General features: G+C 37.7%; 1 protein-coding gene across 1 annotated transcript in view; it reads right to left on the reverse strand.

The window, feature by feature from the left end:
- LOC141399140 (uncharacterized) overlaps nucleotides 1-21,235 on the reverse strand; it is a 337,564-nt gene that overhangs the window by 90,761 nt on the left and 225,568 nt on the right. The window contains exon 5 of the mRNA XM_073977303.1: nucleotides 6,644-7,715. Coding sequence (XP_073833404.1) covers nucleotides 6,644-7,715 — 1,072 coding nt within the window. The remainder of the gene's footprint in view (nucleotides 1-6,643; nucleotides 7,716-21,235) is intronic.

Below are 21,235 nucleotides of genomic sequence, written 5' to 3' on the forward strand. Positions count from 1 at the left end.
AGTAGCATATGTTGACCAACTCTATTCTTCTCTTTATTTCACAACTGATGATGTTTGTTGTGTTTATGGCGGTGTCGAGGTAGACGAAGTCTTTTACTACCTCAAAATTATAGGAACCAATTTTCACTGTTGGTCCCAGCTCTATGGACGCATTGCGCGTCGATACCATTAACTTTGTCTTTTCGCCGTTTACTGCCAGACACACTTTTACTGATTCTCCTTCGACCTTCTTAAAGATATCAATTACTTTCTTAACTGATCGTCCCATGATGTCAATGTCATCAGCAAAAGCAAGTAACATGTGGCTGTTGCTGTATATTGTGGCAATTCTTTTGACAGTTGCATCTCGTATAACCTTTTCCAGCAGGATGTTGAACAGGTCACACGAAAGGCTGTCTCCTTGTCTGAAACCTCTTTTGGTACTGAATTATTCGGAGAGGTTCTTTCCTATTTTAACTGAGGACCTAGTATCAGTTAAAGTCATCTTACAAAGCCGAATGAGCTTTGCAGGAATACCAAATTCAAAAAGGTCGTAGGTGTCGATCTGCATCTCTTGGGTCTTCTCCAGGATTTGCCGCAGGTTAAATATCTAGTCAATGGTGGACTTGCCAGGTCTAAAGCCGCATTGGTATGTCTCCAATTATTTTATTGACCATAGGCTTTAGTCTTTCGCATAATATCCCTGACACTATCTTGTAGGCAATAGGGAGAATTTTTTTTTGGGCACAGGATGCTCAGGTTCCATCAGCTGCTGCTTATTATTCTTCAGCATACTTATTGCTGTCTTTACCTCATCTTGGCTGGGCGGTATACATTCAATACTGTCTTCTGGGATTGGATCTGTGGTATCTCCGCCGTCTTCGCTACCAACAGTTTGGAGAAATGTTCTCTCCATATCCTGAGCACACTATCTGCATCATTTAACAATTTACCTTGCTGGTCTCTACAGAAGGACGTGCCTGCACCAAAGCCGTCAGTTTGATGATTCACTCTTTGGTAGAACTTTCGGGCTTCATTCTGCCTCTGGTATGGAAGTATGCATTTTGCGGCTGTTTGCATGGAGTGGGCAATATTTTGTCATTGTGCTGATATATTATCGGGACAAAGAGTACTTTCATTAAGCAATTGAGCTAATTGAGTGGAATATGCTGTGGCTATCTGTTGTGATTGCAGCTTACCGATATCAAACATCCGTGTTGTATCTGTTCGTGTTTTATTTGCAACTTTTAGACGGGTACGTACCTTGGCTGCAACAAGGTAGTGGTCCGAATCTATGTTTGCTCCTCGGGCTGGGCAACGGTCATAAGTTTCTTCTAAGTGCTCGTAAAATATATCTTTGGTCTGTTCGTCCTTGATTTGACTCAAATTGCAGCAAGTCCTTCATTCACTGGGGTGAAGCTGGATACCAGATGTTTTAACCTCCGACAAACTACAAATTCGCAACCAAACACATGCTTTGTGTCATGGCAGCTATAATACAATGCGTCACCTTTAAGTGTTGTTGTGACGCACATTCCGAATCCATCGTATTTCCTGTATGGCAGTAATATCGGTGTTGTACTTTTCAAGTACATTTGCCAATGCGTAAACTGCGCCTTCTCTATAAAGAGTGCGAACATTCCAGGTGCAGATTCGCAGATCATGGCCCTAAAACGTTTGCGGGCTTCGTCAACTTTAGAGGGGTTGGCTGACTAACCCGACGCCCAAACCCAAGTTTTTAACGTTCTTATGTGTGAACGCGCGGCATATGTTAGCTCACTCCCCAGGTGACACCACGGGGAGGTCAGTGTCCACTTGAGGTGAAAGAGGGACCAGGATAAATCCTGGGCTTTGCCATGTTGAAGCCGACCAGGACCGTTCCTTGGTTTCTTCCATCCCCTTCGTCATCCAATATGTATGAATGTTATATTCAAGATCAGATGTTTTTAATATCGTTCGTTGAAATAACACCGGCCATCCCCGGACCACCCTTGGCTACGTCGCACAATGTCGCGAGTTCATATTAACTGTGGCCAAAAATAGAAGGAGTTGTCGTAGGTGCATCAATTTTGGTACACGTACCTAATATTGACTTACAATCTTCAGGACAAAAAATTGGGTTGGTCGGTCCACGTTTTGATATAGCCCCCATAGAACCGTACCTCCCGATTTTCGGTATTTTGAATGTTTTAGACACAAAGACCAACCGAAAGTATTCAAATTTTGTGGTTAGTCTTCGGCAGAGGTATCAAACATTCCAACAGAGAATTGTGGGCTTAGGTCCACGTTTTGATATAGCCCCCATACAACGGTACCTCCGGATTATCGGTATTTTGAAGATTTTAGCCTCATTATTAAACAGAAATTGCTGAAATTTGGTATTTAGTCTTCGCAGGGGGCATTATACCTTCACCTTGAAATTTGTCTGCATATGTCCACGCCTTCATATAGCCCCCATACAACGGTACCTCCCGATTATCGGTATTTTGTAGGTTTTAGCCTGATTATCACGCCGAAATGGCTGAAATTTGGTATTACGTCTTCGTTAGGTGACTTATAACGTTCTACCAGAAATCTGTCGGTATAGGTCCTCGTCTTCCTATAGCCCCCATAGAACCGTGCCTCCTCATTTTCGGTATTTTGAGTGTTGTGGCCTTAACATCCACCCGAAATGACTCAAATTTGGTACTTAGTCTTCATATTGTTTGTGAGCATATTGAATATATCAAACTCTTGCCTTAATATATCAGAAATTTCCTTTAAAAAATTTTTTTGACCGAATATTGGTCAAAAACGGTCAAATTTTTTGTAAAAAATCGAATTTTGATTTACGCTGTTCACCATTTTTTTAATTTATATTTGTAAAATTCCCTCGTTTTGAAGCAAGCTTATTAGGTACTTAATAAGCCCACAAAAATATATGATGATCGGTTCATTCGTTTTCGCGCTATAGCCAAAACGCTTTGTTAAAAAAGGGAGTATCCTCTGACTGAGGTGGTCACTGAAAAAGAGAAATGATATGTTCGTCTGCAAACCTCTGCAGCTGGAACCTTTATATATTTGAAGTACTCACTTTTCACAACTAAAGCAGCAATTAATATCGATATGCACTTTTTTACAACCTTTTCCCCACTCCATTAATTTTAAAATTTGGCTCACAAAATCGATTTACTAAGTACCACAGACTTGGGTAGCTGTTAACACCATACGATCACTATTTACTCCCAAACAAAATTAAATCTATGTTTACTACATCCAAAGCAATCTTAAAAATTTATTTTAGAACGATAAATTACTTTAAATATTACAATTTTGGAGAATAATACAAGTTATTAATTTAAGTAAAATAATGACAAAAATACACATTTCCAACAATTATCGGATTTTAACCTTCACATGGACAAAACTACTTGACAAATCAATTCCATAAATAAAATTCCTTCAAATTGAAATGTTTACTTTATATTCTCATCAATGAATTTGTATTCCGAAGTACCTGACTTTGACCATTTTTGGCCACGGTCGTGACACTGTGCAACGTGACCATCGATATAATGTGTGTAGCAGAAATTACTCGGCCAAAGGTCATATTTGGAAGCTTCATTCAGTTCATTTTTAAAAGAAGATTCTTAAAAAGAATTTACTATTCTTGAGTTATCACGGTCTAAGAATCAAATAACATATACACAGAAATAAGCGTAAATACATACATTATGTGACGGACATGTTTACATAATCACACCATGTGCTAGGTATTTCTATAAACTTTTTATGCAGTATAACCACCTTTGGAAATTTACTATTTGTAGGTAAGTCAAGCTTAATCTCATATTTGTTGTTTTCAAATTTAAATTTAGCTAAATACGAGGGCTACACGAAAACTACCTTGCCAGACGCGATTTGATTTTCTTTTTTTCTTTTTTTTTTTGAAAGTTTGACAGTTTTTAGCCTTGACATACTCAGGACAGTTTGTCGTACGATCATGTTATGAGTTGTTTACAGTGACTTGAAAAAACCACTTTACAAAAAATGGAATTTACTTTTGAACATTTTCGTTCAATAATTTTTCAGAACTTTCGACGTGGCTAATTACCGCAAGAGTGTATCGATCAAATGTAATCTGTGTATGTCGATAAAGGATGGTCGGCACTCGCCAAAACATAAACACCTGACCGCAAAAATGGATTTTCTCGTTAGATCCAGCAAAATTGGACAATCGCTTAAAAAAGGCTCCTGTGAATTGGTTCAACGATATTGTGCGTAAAATCGATCGCGATGCTTCAAACGACGTTTATAAGATCGTCACAGACGACGAATCTATGATCTATACTTGGGAGCCCGAAACAAAGCAGGAATCGGCCGTTTGGGTCATCGAAAGCGAACCAAATCCAACGAAAGTTGTTCATGTAAGAAGCACTTCGAAGCAAAAGATCGCCTGTTTCTTCAGCAAAACTGACCGTGTGGCGACTATACGGCTTGAAAAATATAGGACGGGTAATTGTGAGTGCTATACTATAATTTTTTTGTCTGAAGTCTCCTGAGAAATAAGAAAAACGAGCAAGAGAAGACGAATCATTCTGCATCATGACAATGTGGGTTTTCACACATATATTCAAACCAGCGCTTGTTTGACCGGACAAAACGTGAAATTGATTGGTTGTCCGCCGTACAGCCCTGACTGGGGATCCAATGACTTCATTTGATTTCAGAACATCAAGAAAAAAAGGCGGGTTCAACGATTTTTGTTGCCTGAAGATGATGTAAAGGCGTTCAAAAATCATGTTTTGGAGGTGTTTCAATCGGAGTGGAAAAAAACTTCGCCAATAGGTGTAAAAGTTCCGCTACAAGCGTATTGATTTATAGGGGTTCTAAATCTACAGAGTAATTCTAGAGCGGAAGTTAATTGTTGCCCAAAGACGAACAATAACAAGATTGTATTGAATATAGACAACACAACAAGTATTCAGGCGATACTTACGTGTTTCTATTGGGAAACTGGTTGTGTAGGGTTAACTTTATGGACGCAGGCGGTCTGAAACTTTGGTTTATTTATTTTATTTGTTTTGCGGCAAAGATGCTGCTTGTGCTCTCAAGGCTTTACAGAATGATTGTTTTGATTGATTTGACGTTTAGAGTATATGCCATTCCACATGACATTTGCTTTGCCGCCAATAAACGATAATTCTCGAGGTTCCCAATATCGATAACTTTTAACTGATGATTAGCTCCAAACCTCGACAATAGGTTTGAGCGCACCAAAAAGTGTATAAAAACAATAAGACCGTTTTTGATAATAAATATTCGAGTTTTTATTGTTAGGCCAGATAGTTATTTTAACTAGACTAAGTTTTTAACACTTCTGTAGCTATGTTTCCTGAATACAGTGTAACCATCAGAACGCTGTAATCTGCAATTGTGGATGCCCTTTCCTGTAACGCCGACTTATAAAGTGACTATTTCTGGTATGAGGTGGCCGCCGCTGCCCGGAACGCTAATTTATTGTGGTTCCCGGCCAATTCGGTACCGAAAAACCGGCCGTTGTGGGCAATAAATATAACATTCAAGATCAGATGTTTTGAATATCGTCCGTTAAAATACCACCGGCCACCACCGGCCACCCCCGGACCTCCCTTGGCTACATCGGTGGCACCTATATAAAGATACCTGATCGTTGGAAGTAAAAAACCTTGCTGTAGAAGGTTTTCATTAGGCGGTACGTGCCTTCCAGGAAGAACACTAGAAGATCTATGTTAAAAATTTTACCAATTTTCAAACAAAAATTTTGGTATGTTTAACCCGCTAATTTGGTTGTTTTTTGTGGCTTTGGAATTTTTTTTTGTTTCCCCATGCCTATTTTTGCATCATATGATAATAGGTACTTCTGATCAAGACATTTTGTATTAATAGCATAAAATAATTCATACCATATACCCCTTCTAGAGGGGAAAGAGAGGAGAATTCCAAGGTCATGGTTTCGTAAAATAATCTTCGCAGCAGCACAAAGCTGCACCCAGGGCATTAGCTTCATATTTACACGGGAAATATTTTTGGCCACTTTCTCCATACAAGTGGTCCACTGTGTTGTAAGGTTAGAAGAGCAAAACCCCAAAAGGGTTTTGAATATTCCGGTCATTTTTTTATTTGAAGATAAAATCCCCATATAACGATAAATTTTTTGACCACTGACCACTTGTATGGTGTTTATTGCAAAACGTGGACTAACATACCTCCACAGTTTTTGACGGATGGGTCAGAAAACTTGGCCCATTTGAATTATAATGTCAAGTTGCATATAATTTGGGCTAAAAACGTTGATTAAAACTTAAAAATAACAGAAATCGGGCGAAAAGATGCATCTCGATTTTTGAGAGTAATTACCACAAGCAGACGAACATAAATAGAACGACTATAAATTTTACCCTGATCAAGAATATATAAGGTGGCAAATGATTATTTTTTCCATCCATACTATAGTGGAGGGTATACAATAAGAAGTCTATGCTAATTATTTTGGTATGTAGGGATCTCTGTGTATTAAAAATCACCTTGCGAAGGTTTTTACATAAATTTCGAATTAAATCGACTATAATGTTTCATATAGCGAAGGACCTAGGATCCGGTCTTCCTTAAAATTACAAATTATTTTCTGGTTTTAATTACTTACCGCGTATTACTGTGCGACAACGTTGAAATATTTGTGGCATCGTTATTACTGCTGGCTACATTATTAGCCTGTGACTGTATCACCGATTGTGATTGAGATTGTTGTACCCCAGCGCCACTACCCGCACCCGTGGTCGCAGCACACGATGAAGTGTTTGTATTTCCAGCATTACGATTATAACTAAAATCAGCTGTCAGCAAATTTGCCACAATTGAAGAGGAACGTCTTCGATTTAAAATCGGTGATTTCTGAGCTCTTATCGATTGTAGATTTGTGCGGGTTGATGAGGTGCTTAAACTATTCGTATGCGTATTGAGATATAGTGTTTCATTCAATTTACCACCACTACTAAATCCGTGCGAATGGGAAGGTGAGTGCAAATCCATGTAACCGGAACCGGTGGCAAATGTACCGTTGTTATTGTTGGATGTCATTGAATTGAAAGACGAACCTACAGCGCTGCCGCCAGTGGCATTATTATTGCCTATACTTGTTATATTAAATGTACTGCAACTACGTGGTCCCACGGCACCAAATACACCTACTCCACCACCAACACCACCACCACCACCTCCTCCAACATATGTTGTTGCATTGTAGTGATGATTGCTTGGTTGTTGTTGTATACTGCTATGGCCCAGAGTATTTGCAGCACCTAAATTTGCCAAATTTGTGCGACTACCTTGCAAGAGACCACTTTGTTGTTGTATCCGTTGCAAGGCAGATTCTTTGGTATGAAATGCTCCGGGACCAGCATTTTTTGGTGGTTGTGGTAAACTTCGATGTTGTTGCATTTGCATTTGTTGTTGTTGCTGCTGCTGTTGTTGTTGTTGCAGATGATGTTGTTGACTATTGTCCTTTAATATTGATTTCGGTTGTATCGTCGTTGTGGCTGACTGTTGAACTATAACCTGATGAGTGCCCGTTGTCGTTGTCACCGACGTCGTCTGTTGATGTTGACTCTGCTGCGGTTGTTTTAATATGGGCTTTAGCACGTTATATGGAACATTTGCCGTGGTTGGTGGTGTCGATGAGGTTGTACTGATTGTGTCACTTTCATCACAGCTAGCATCTAATGTTGAATGTCAACAACACGAAAACATAAATGGGCGAAAGAAGAAAAAAACGGATAAAGTTTAATTAGAAAATGAATATGTTATCAAATATTTATATTTAATTCAATGTTAAAACGAAGACACAAGGAAAGGCGAAATATGTGAATCTCATTCAACGTCGCACAGTGTTGCCGCTTCCATAAAAAAGTGGACAAAAATAGAAGGTGTTAACCTAGGTTGATGCATTTTTGCACAAGTACTTATGAGGACACAGGAATGAAATATATCAACTTTGGTCCATATCGGTTCAGATTTGCATATAGCTCCCATATATATCTTTTCCCGATTTTGCTACAACTCGTTCAATTTTGATCGAATAGCCTTCAAATTTAATATGTGTTATTTCCTTCGCCCCTTGTACCTATACACCGATTTTCATAAAAATAGTTTCAGATTTGGATATAGTCCTCATATATTTCTTTCCCCGATTTGACTATAAATCGCTCAATTTTTGATGAATAGCCTTCTTTTTGTGAAATGAATAACCTGACTTAGGTTTTTATGCAAAGCACGCCCACTTTTTTCAATTTGTATCTTTTCTACAAAAACTACTAAAATTGTCAGGGAATGTACAGAGATGGCCCCCGGTTAAAATGGGCTACAAATTTTGTTGAATTTCGGAGGGGGCGGGGTACTTCCCCTATACTCTATTTCTTTAAAAATGCTATATTTAGAATAATTACGAATGTATCGGTTTGGAAATTAATTTTCGATACAATTGTGGTTGTGTCTCCAACCTTACCTACTTTTTTAGGACCCAAAGACTTGCCCACGCCCATTTTTTAAAATATGTTACATCTACAAAACTACAGAACCGATTTTCCTGAAATTTTCAGGGAATGTACAGGGTGGAAATATGATGCATATTTTCTTCAATTTCGAAGACGGCGGGGTAATTCCCTTTGCCATATAAAAAAAAAAAAACTAGTAAGAAAAGCGGTAAGTTCGGCCAGGCCGAACTTTTTATACCCTCCACCACGAACTGTATTGAAGTGAATAGGAACAATTAGTTTTATTTCTTTTTATTGCAGGAGTAGTACATATATCTCAACTGATAATATTCCCTTCAAAAATTGGGCAAACCCGACTAGACCTAAACCTGGATATTCTGGATTTGGGTAGTTAACAGCATCGGGAGCGCCGTTCTATGGAGGCTGTATAAAACGTCAACCTGTACCGATAAATCTCTGGAGGAAAGTTTCGTAACTCCAGCGAAGAATAAATACCAAATTTCAGTTATTCCCATTGAATATTGTGGCTAAAACTTTCAAAATACCGACAATTGGGAGGAATCTTTCTAAGGGGGGTATATAAAAACATGGAACAATACCGGAAATTTTCAGTTGGGAAGTTTCATACCACTAAAGGAGATTAAATATTAAAATTCATCCGTTTCGATGGGATATTGATGACAAAACCTTAAAATACCGAAAATCGGGAAGTACGCTTCTATGGGGGTTATTTGAAGAAAAGGGCTTATACTGATGATTCTCTGCTGCAATATTTTATGGTATGGTATATTGATGCCACAACTTCCAAAATACCGTAAATCGGAAGGTACGGCCTTATGGGGGTATTAGAGGACGTCGACCTATACCTGCACATTTCGGCTGGAATGTTTCATACCTCTATCAAAAACTTAATACCAAATATCAGCTATTTTGGTGGAGAACGAGCTATATGTAGAAAATCTGGACCGACAAATTTTAGGTGGAAAGTTTTATACCCTCAAAACCTTAAAACCTTCAATATACCAAAAATTGGGATATACCGTTCTATGGGGGTACCCCCCAAAACATGCACGTATACCGAAAAATTTCTGAAGGAAATTTTTGTAGCCCAGAAAAAGACTAAATACCAAATTACAGCTACTTCGGTGAAATAATGAGGCTACAAATTTCAAAATACCGATAATCGGGAGGTACCGTTCTTTCAAAACGTTGACAAATTTCTGAGAGAAATTTTTGTAGCCCGGAAAAAGACAAATTTCAGCCACTTCGGTGGAATAATGAGGCTAAAACCTTCAAAATACCGAAAATCGGGCGGTGCTGTTATATGGGAGCTATATGAAGAAGTTGACCTATACCGACTAATTTCAGGTGGAATGTTTTATATCCACAACGAAGACTATGTACCAAATTTTAGCCATTTCGGTGTTATAATGAGGTTAAACCCCTTCAAAACACCGAAAATTGGGATGTACCGTTCTATGGGGTGTACATTAAAGCGTGGACCGGTACAGATAAATTTCTGGGAGAAAGTTTTGCATCCCAAAAGAGGACGAAATATCAAATTTCAAGCATTTTTGTAGTATAGTATAGCTAAAACCTTCAAAAATACCGAAAATTGGGAGATATCGTCCTATGGGGACTATATGAGGGCGTGTGACCTATACCGGCAAATTTATATGGAATGTTTTATACCCCAAAAGAAGACTAACCACAAAATGTCAGTCATTTCGGTGGAATATTCAGGCCACAACCTTGAAAATACCGAAAATCGGGAGGTACTGTCCTATGGTGGCTATATGAAGGCGTAGACCTATACCTACACATTTCCTCGGTAAATTTGTATACCCCCAACGAAGATTAAATACCAAATTTCAGCCATTTCGCTGCGATAATGAGGCTAAAATCTTCAAAATACCGAAAATCGGGAGATATCATCCTATGGGGTTTATATCAAAACCTGGACCTATATAAACATTTTATAATACAAATATTTCTTAGCCTCTGGAAATACAAAATACAAACTTACAACCGATTCTGTGGTCAAATGGGACTAATACATTCAAAATATCTTAAAGTGACGCGTACAATATATGGGGAGTTATATGGGGGCTATACCAAAACGTGGACCTATATAAACAAACTTTGGTAGAAAGGTTACAAAATTTTGTAGAAGTATTTGTTAGCCTTTGGAGACACAAAATACCAAATTACAACCAATTCGGTGCTCAAATGGGACTAATACATTCAAAATATCTTAAAATGACACGTGCTATATATGGAGCGTTATATGGGGGCTACACCAAAACTTCGACCTATGTAAACATTTTATGGTAAATATGTTTCTTAGCCTCTTGAAACGCAAAATGCAAAGTTACAACCGATTCTGTGGTCAAATGGGACTAATACATTCATTTTTTTTAAATGACGCGTACTATATATGGGTCCTTATATGGGGGCTATACCAAAACGTGGACCTATATAAACAAAATTTGTTAGAAATATTTTTTAGCCTCTGGAGACACAAAATACTAAATTACAACCAATTCGGTGGTCAATTGGGACAAATATCTCAAAATCTCCTTAAAACGACGACGCGTCACTTTGTATGGGGGCTATACGAAAACGTTGACCTACATAGCCCGCTTCCAATACCAAAAGTCCTACATACGTATAATAGATTTTACCAAAATTTCATCCACCTACTTCAATCCGTTCAGACGCTAGAGTGATTTCCACAGGCGGACGGACATGGCTATATCGATGTAGAATTGCCGCCGTCATAACCCAACTTAGGTTTTTATGGAAAGAAAATTGTTTTCAATTTTCATTTCAATTTAAAGTTTTTCTGCAAAAACTACTGAACCGATTTTCCTCAAATTGTCAGGGAATGTACAAGGATGGCGCCCGAAAACAGGCTACATATTTTATTGAATTCCGGAGGGGGCGGGTACGTCCACTGTGCGATAATTTAAAAAAAAACGCTATATATGCAAAAATTCCGCATGTATCGGTTTAAAAATATACGGATTAATTTACAATGTAATACTTCTTTGGGGCCTAAAAATCCGACCACGCCTGTTTTTTTTAAATATTATATGTTCAATACTACTGAATCGATTTCCAATAAATTTGCAGCAAAAGCCCAATGTTTGCCGTTGTTATGTATATTTATTGAATTTCAGAGGAGGTGGGGTACCTTCCCCATGCCTTCCTTTTAAACGCTATATGTCTAAGCCAAACTTATGATTATATCAGTTTCAGCATAAATTTTGGTACGCAATGAGGTTGTGTGTACCCTAGGTACATATTGGGAGCCAAAATACCGGACCACGCTCCCTTTTTATACCCTCCACCATATGGAGGGTATAATTAAATTTGTCATTCAGTTTGTAACACATCGAAATATTCGTCGGAGACCCTATAAAGTATATATATTATTGATCAGCATAAAATTCTATGTCGATTTAACCATGTCCGTCTGTCCGCCCGTCTGTCTGCCTGTCTGTTGAAATCAAGATACAACTCGCAATTTTAAAGATAGAGAGTCGATATTTGGTACAGAAGTTTTTATTACTTGCAGGATGGTTGGTGTTGAAAATGGGATATATCGGTCCAATTTTTGCTATAGCCCCATAGAACGGTACCTCTCGATTTTCTACTGAAAACTACTGAACCTAATTTCACGCAATTTTCAAAAAATGTTCAGGAATATCCCGTTGTGGAAAATGCTATATATGTACATATTTGTAGACGAATAGGCGATAATAAATCCTAAACAGCATCAATGTGGGAAAAAATCCGGCAGTCCGTAAGAAAAAATAAATTTACAGATAAAATATGTTGGTAAATGTAAAATCCTCCTCGGATGGACCGAATGGACCGAAGAAGTGAGGAAGAAAATACTTATTTTTGAATTGTCAAGCTAAAGTCCATAAAAATTTGTCATTAAAACTCATTACGACGGGCCAGCCACGCACACTGTCGCGAGTTCATATTAACAATAGTATAAATGAAGCAGTAGTGCCGAATATCATGAAGCAATCGATTATACGACCAATATATAAAGGCGGCTGTAAAACTGACTTCAACAATTATAGGCCAATATCAATACTCCCAGTCATTGAAAAAGTATTGGAAGAAGTTGTGGTAAGAAGATTGTCTGCTTTCCTAAAGAAATACGATATTATAAGCAAGCAACAGTTTGGATTTCAAAAGGGTAAAAACATAAACCGCTTTTGGGATATTTCTCTGACCACATAAACCAATCACTGAGTAAAAATTTGAACTGTCTAGCCTTGTTCATAGATTTCAGTAAGGCTTTTGACACTTTACCTCACGAAAACATAATAAAAGTATTGGAAAAAAATGGCATAAGGGGACATACATTAAAATGGTTCACAGATTACCTATCGTTCCGATCGTTTAATGTAAGATTAGACGAAACATATAGCGATAACAAAAACTTGAGTTATGGCGTACCACAAGGGTCTAAACTAGGACCAATTCTATACATAATATATTCAAATGAAATGTTACAACAACTAAAAAATAGTAAAGCCTTCGCTTATGCCGATGATACAGCAGTGGTTGTTTGTCATAAATCACTGCCCTCGGCTGTAAATATCATACAAAATGAACTAAACATTATTGGAAGTTGGTGTCATGACAATGGGCTAATTATCAATTCGAAGAAGACTAAAATAATGCATTTTAGAACAAGAAATACACCAAAAACTATCATCGACATCAAATTTCATGAAACTGAATGCCTACATAAGACGTATAACAACCAACCATTGATCGACAAAATGTGAAACTCTTATAGAAGTTGTACAATCATACAAATATTTGGGAGTCCAACTAGATGAACACTTCAAATGGAAAACCCACGTTCAAACTCTGCAGAAAAAAATAAGAAAGTCAGCATATGCGCTTTATCACTTAAGTAACTGCGCCCCCCATTGCGTAATAAAACAAGCTTATTTTTCCCTGGTTGAGTCTCATCTTCGACACGGAATCACGGCATGGGGAAATGCCAGGAGCTGCAGACAATTACAAGCAACACAGAATAGAATTGTTAAATCTCTAAACAAGAAATCGTCAAACAACGTATCCCAAACTAATCGAAACTCAGTGGACAATTCCACTAAACAGATGTACATAAATCAACAAATACTTAATGTTCGAGAACTATTCTTAACAACAGTCATCAAAGAATTTGCAGAAGATAGTACGGTAGCAAAAAACTTGATCATTGCCAACGCACAAGGAGAAGATCGGAAGGAAGGTACATAGTCCCGACTTATAAAAATGATTACGGAAAGTACTCTTTATCTGTTGCATTACCACCGCATTGAACAGTTTGCCAATAGACATACTACAAGAAACTAATAAAAGAATTAGATATAAGTTAATCAAAAAACACTACTTAAATAATTAAAACAACAATCAATTGTATCATGAAATTTCATACTCATATTGAAGACTGGAGTAAAGTAAAATATATAACGTCCATTATTTATGTATTACCCACAGACAAGCTAAGATTAGCTTCGTGGGATCTATAAACTTATGAATTGTTATTAATTTTTGAACAATAAAGAACAAAAAAAAAAAAAAAAAAAAAAAACTGTGGCCAAAAATAGAAGGAGTTGTTGTTGTTGTAACAGTGTTTGTTATTATGTTTGTATGTTCGTTCTTCTGTTCAATCTGGCTCTGGGTCTATCTCCAGTTATAGGAAAGTGGCTGCTTCGATGGGATGTAACTACAGATTCACTCGAGTTAGATGAGTAGGTTTGGCTGGGCATACTGGGTAGATGTCTTGCACGGCACTATCGATTTCCGCCCAATAAAAATTTAGGCGACTTCAATATCCCGAGCGTAGTTGAGCCAAAACCACTCTGGTTTGTCGTGGCAGCTGACGCTCCTCAGCTGCGATAGATGGGGGATGTACTCCGAGTACTTTATTCACACTATAATTGCTTAAGGCCTTGGCAACTGCGTCCGTGTGAACGCTATTCAAACCTACTTGATATGCTTGTTGATCTAGGGGTTCTCTCCTGCATTGTTGGACCTCTCCCTCTAAAGCATGGATATCTTTGCTGATTTGCCTGAATGTGTCGGGCCTACCCACAAGATGGTGATTGGCATGGCTCACACGGTAACATCCAAGAAGGTACTGCAACGAAAGCATCTCATTGTGTTGGTTTACTGGAAGAATCTTTGCCTCCTCATGTAGATGGTCCACTGAAGATTTGAAGAGGAGTTGATAAGGAGTCGTAGGTGCATCAATTTTAGTACACGTACCTATTATTGACTTACAATCTTCAGGACAAAAAATTGGGATGGTCGGTCCACGTTTTGATATAGCCCCCATAGAACCGTACCTCCCGATTTTTGGTATTTTTTTTTAAGTTTTAGATACAATGACCAAACAAAAGTATTCAAATTTGGTGGTTAGTCTGCGGCAGAGGAAGCAAACATTCCAACAGAAAATTGTGGGTGTAGTTCCACGTTTTGATATAGCCCCATACAACGGTACCTCCCGATTATCGGAATTTTGAAGATTTTAGCCTCATTATTACACTGAAATTGTTGAAATTTGGTATTTAGTCTTCGTTGGGCGCATAATACTTTCACCTTGAAATTTGTCTGCATAGGTCCACGCCTTCATATAGCCTTCATAGGATGGTACATCCCGATTTTCGGTATTTTGGAGGTTTTAGCCTGATTATCACACTGAAATGGCTGAAATTTGGTATTAAGTCTTCGTTAGGGGGCTTATAACGTTCTACAAGAAATCTGTCTGCATAGGTCCACGCCTTCATATAGCCCCCATAGGACGGTACCTCCCGATTTTCGGTATTTTGAGTGTTGTGTGACTGAAATTTGTGACTGAAATTTGGTGCTTAGTCTTTATATTTCTTGTGATCATATTGAATATATCAAACCCTTGTTTTTATATATGAGAAATTTCCTTTAAAATTTTAAATTTAAAAAAATTAAAATTAAATTTTTTTAAAAATCGAATTTTGACTTTCGCTGTTCACCATTTTTTTTTTTAATTTATATTTTTAAAATTCTCTCGTTTTAAAGCAAGATTATTAGGTATATATACGATGATCGGTTCATTTGTGTTTCGCGCTATAGCCAACACCGCAAAACGCTTTGTTAAAAAAGGGGGTAGCCTCTGACTGAGGTGGTCGCTGAAAAAGAGAAATTACATGTTCGTCTGCAAACCCCTGCAGCTGGAATCTTTATACGTTTGAAGTACTTACTTTTCACAACTCAAACAGCAAATAATATACAATTTTATAAATTTTTTCCCCACACCATTAATTTTAAAATTTGGTTCACAAAATCGGTTTACTAAGTACCACAGACACCATAGCTCTGTTCCTTTACGTGCAAGAATCTTCAAGTTTTACCACTTTTTACTCGAAACGCGTTCCTTTACTTCAGGCACCATACAATTCATATGAGAGCAGTTTACAACTTATACTACTTTTGCCGGTTTTACCAATTTCAAAAGTAAAGGAACGGACCACATATGATCACTATTTACTGCCAAACTAAATTAAATCTATGTTTACTACATCCAAAGCAATCTTAAGAAATTTATTTTAGAACGATAAATAACTTTAAATGTTAAAATTTTGGAGTATAATACAAGTTATTACTTTAAGTAAAATAATGACAAAAATACACATTTCCAACAATTATCGGATTTGAACCTTCACATGGACAAAACTACTTGACAAATCAATACCATAAATAAAATTCCTTCAAATTGAAATGTTTACTTTATATTCTCATCAATAAATTTGCATTCCGAAGTACTTGACTTTGACCATTTTTGGCCATGGTCGTGACACTGTGCAAAGCGGACGGGGGTCCGCTAGTTCTTAAATATAAGTGTTATGTGTCGTATATATAGTGACATACAGTATACGCTTAGAGGCATGAATAAATAGTGAAGATAGTGAAAAGCTTAATATAGAGAGAACATGTTGAAAGTTTGTTTGAATTGCAATTTAATAAAATACGAAAGACGACACCCAATGCAAAGCGTGAATTGTCCCCAAAAGCTTACTTTAAACCCCAAGCCTCTTACTCCGTTCTTTCCCCAGTATTCTTTCACTCTTTAAACCCACATAATTTCAAATCTTCAATTCTATTTCCCATGCAAGCAATTCGGAAATTGCTTTAACAATTGTTCAGGCTTTCTTTATCATCTTACAACGAAAGAAGAAGACTCAATCTCAAACTGTATTTTTACTTGCTTCTTTCGTCTTCTTTAGTTCTTTGTAAGGATTATGTGGTTGTAGTAATTGTTTTTATTGTCGTTTTTGTTGTTGTTGCTGATTTCCAATTAATAGCTTTTAACCGCAAAAAGTCTGTAAACTATTGACCATTGGCTGGTATTTGTGGTACAATTGAATTGTTACTTTGACTTTTTTCAATTAGAGTTATGTGTAAGGATTGCGGATGTGTAATTACAAAAATAATAAATTAGGTTCCCAAAATAAAATTGGCTTAGGAGAAGTGTAATAAAATTAAGTGAAATGGGTCACAATTAACAAGATGAAGGTATTTTATGTGTTTACAGTATGAACTCAAACCGTGGTCGTATATTCCATTAGATAGTAAAACAGTGGCATTATATGTATCATTCAAACTAAACCACATTAAAGTGGGTTAATAAAGGATAATTGAGAAGCCACATTAAAAGTCCTTCGAAATTTTAAAATATTATTTTTAATATTAACCATAGATCTTGTTAAGCTGAAATACAATTTAGTAATTAAAGATGTTTTTTTAAGTTTGGCAGTAGGTTTGAGGTTAACATATCGTGTAGTATAAGATGAGACGCATTTTATATACACAGAGGGAAAAACAACGTATGTTGTCAATTTTGTAACACGCGTGCTCAATTTTTTTCGACCACTTCGGTTTCAAATTGAGCACAAACGTGTACAAATTGACAACGATACGTGGTCAATATTTAGTATCTGACAACTACTGTGCCCAACTTGAGCACCGATGTGCTCGAATCGAGCACGGCTAGTGGTCAATACGTAATCGTATGTATTTGGTTGTATTTTTTATACCCTCAGCATTTATGCTAACGAGGTTTTAGACCCCAAGTATGATTAGACGAAATGAGTTTCAGACAATTTGGAGTCGATTTAGCACTGTCGGTCCGTCTGTGCGTCTGTCTGTCTGGCTGGTGCGCACGATAACTCTCGAACGGATGAACTGATTTGGTCCAAAAATTTGGCATTAGCAATATTTTGAGCAAAATTAGTTTATGTTCGATGATGGGTTATATCGGTCCACTCCTTCCGGTACATCCCCCACAAAAGTTCGAAAATATTCGGAAAATTTGTGCGCACGATAACTCTTGAAGGAAGTAACCGATTTGGTCCTTACTTTGCACATCGTGAAGTTGCTACCAAATTTAGATGAGGTTCCAATATGGACTCAATCGGTCCAAGCCTTCAAGAACCTCCCACACAAAATTTCGAAAAAGTTCAGTTTAGGACCTGCTCTCGAATCGTTTTGATTTTCGTTGTAGCAACTTGTATTCACGGCCCTCCATACGGCGGTACAAGTCTCACCAGGGGCAAAACCATACTTCCTGAGAAAATAGAAACTATCTACCCACAAAAGTTCAAAAAATGTTCGGAAAAATTGTGCGCACGATAACTCTTGAAGGGAATTACCGATTTGGTCCATACTTTACGCATCCTAATATATCTACCAGATATAGTTCAGGTTTAAATATGAACTATATTTGCCCATTCCTTCGGGTACCTCCCACACAAAGTTCCAAAAAGTTCACTTTAGGGCCTGCTCTTGAAGTTGAAGCAACTTTCAATTGCTGTCTCCATTTCGACGGTAAAATTTTTTCAGTGACAAGTCCATACTTCTTGGGGAAACAGCCCAAAAGTTGTAAAAAAAAACCCTATGACACCATAAGTAGTAGCAGGAGGGCCCAATAACTCTCGAACTGTTAAACCGATTTGGTCCAAAATTTGGCTTTCGTCATAATTTGTCTAAACTTAGTTTAACTTTTAAAGTTGCCCATATCGGTCCTCTTGTTAGGATACCTCCCTCACAAAAGCTCAACATTTGTGTCCAAGTGCAGTTTAGGATCTGTTCGGAGATCCTTTGGAAATTTATACCGAGGATGTTCTTTGTAGTCCTGTTTACAGCCATATTATGTTTCCGTGGACAAGTCCATGCTTCCTGGCATACTGGTCCAACAGGTGTACGATAACCCACTAGTGGGCGCGATATCTATCGAAAAGATATGGCTCTCAAAATAAGATCCCCTTCCGTTATGATCTATGTCGGTCCATTCTCTCCTCCGCAAAACTTTTAAACTTGAATCCTAATCCACATTTTTGTCAGCAAGTTCAAATGTCCAAAAAGTGCCACAAAATTCTGAATAGACCCTAAATACATTCGATCTGTCCGTAGATGAAAGTTTCATTTCACATAGGCTGAGGATATATCTCTGTTGGCAAAGCCGACTGATACTTTTTTACTTGTTATTATTATTGTCATGTTCTTAAAGTGAATTGACGCTTTGCAAAATAAAATTAATTAACAAGTAAAAAAGTATCAGTCTGCTTTGCCGACAGAGATATACCCTCAGCCTATGTGAAATTAAACTTTCATCTACGGACAGATCGAATATATTTAAAGTCTTTTCTGAATTTGTCTATTTTAGAAGTGGACCACACTAGTCATTTCAGTGGGTCATCGTATAACTTTTGGACCCGTATGCCTGGAAGCATGGATTTGTCCACGAAAACATAATATCGCTGTAAACAGGACGACAACGAACAGCATCGGTATACATACATTTCCAAAGGATATTCGAACAGACCCTAAACTGCACTTAGACACAAATGTTGATTTTTTTAGGAAGGTGCGCTATAGAGATGACCGATACGGGCCGAGATAAACTAAATTTAGACAAAATATTCAGAGATCGAAAGTTTGGACCAAATTGGTTGCCCGTTCATTTTACCATCTTGGTGACATTTTTTAATTATTGGGGGGAAGTTCCGGAAGTTGTGGGCCGGTTTGCCCAACTTCGAATTGAAACTAAGTTTGGACAAAATATGTTAGAGCTAAATTTTGGACCAAATCAGTTGATTAGTTAGAGAGTTATCGTGCTCTCCAGCCACTACATATGATGCTAAAAAGGGGGTTTTTACACCTTTCGGTGTTTTTCCAATGGAAAAACTTTTACTGTTGTAGTTGAAACAGCGAATGCAAGCTCTTCAATAACAAGTAAAAAAAGTATCATTCGGCTTTGCCCTCAGCATGCGTGACATTTCAACTTGCGCAACATAGTCCATTATGGAAGTGAATCTTATTTTGGGAGTCATATCATTTCGATAGATATCGCGCCCTCTAGTCATTTCAGTGGGTCTTTGTATATCTTTTGGACCAGTATACCAAGAAGCATGGACTTGTCCACGAAAAACATAATATCACTTTAAACAGGACCACAACGACCAGCATTGGTATACATTTCCGAAGGATCTTCGAACAGATCCTAAACTGCACTTAGGCACAAATGAACTTTTTGCTGGAGGTACTCTAAGGAGAGGACCGACATGGACCATTATAGAATTTAACTAAATTTGGATAAAATATAAAAAAAATCGAAAGTTGGGCCAATTCGAACTGAAACTATGTTTGGACAAAATATGACGAAGGCCATATTTTGGACCAAATCAGTTGATCAGTTCGAGAGTTATAGTGGTCTCCAGCCACAACATATGGTGCCATAGGAATTTTTTACACCTTTAGGACTGTTTTATCAAGAAGTATGGACTCGCCCCTGAAAAAAACTATTACCGTGGTAATTGAGGCAGCGAATGCAGATTAGAACCTGCTCTCGGATCGCTTTGATTTTTGTTACAACAACTTGTATTCACTGCCCCCCATACAACGGTACAAGCTTCATCAGAAGCAAGTTCATACTTTCTGAGAAAATAGCCTGAAAGGTGCCAAAAAAACCCCTATGAAACAGTGTGTAGTGGTTGGAGCGCAAGATAAATCTCGAACGGATCTGCCGATTCTGTCCAAAATTTAGCCTTCGTAATATTTTGTCCAAACATAGTTTACGTTCGAAGATAAGCCATATAGGTCCACTCCTTCAGGTCCCTACCCCACAAAAGTTCGAAAATGTGCAGAAAAATTGTGCGAACGGAAACTTTTAAAGTTAGTAACCGATCTGGTCCATACCTTATACATCGTTAAATTTCTACCATCACGATGGTACTGGGTTTTTTAGGGGCTATCAATTCATCTGTAACCGATTTGGTCCATTCTATGCACACCGTGATATTTCTAAGATACATAGATTAGGCTGTAATATGGACTATATATATGTATGTCAGTTCGTTCAGGTACTTCCCCCAGGCAGTTTAGGATCTCCTCTCGATTCGTACTGATTTCTCTTGCAATAGGTTGGTACAGGTTTTTTGAGTGGCAAGTCGACACTTCTTGAGAAAGCTGTATAAACCACTATGGCCAGCAAGTGTAGGGGTTGTTCCATACTTTGGATCTCTAAATGTTGTGTCCAAACTTAGTTTATGTTCAAGAGTGGGACCTATCAATCCACTGCTTGGGGTACCCCTCATGCAAATGTTCAACATATTTGTTTAAGGGTCTGTTCGAGGATCCTTTAGAAATTGTTACCGAAGGTACTCCTAGTGTCC

Source organism: Musca autumnalis, unplaced genomic scaffold (genome assembly GCF_047663935.1).
Source record: "Musca autumnalis isolate F117 unplaced genomic scaffold, ASM4766393v1 scaffold_3, whole genome shotgun sequence".
In the NCBI taxonomy this organism is placed as follows: domain Eukaryota; kingdom Metazoa; phylum Arthropoda; class Insecta; order Diptera; family Muscidae; genus Musca; species Musca autumnalis.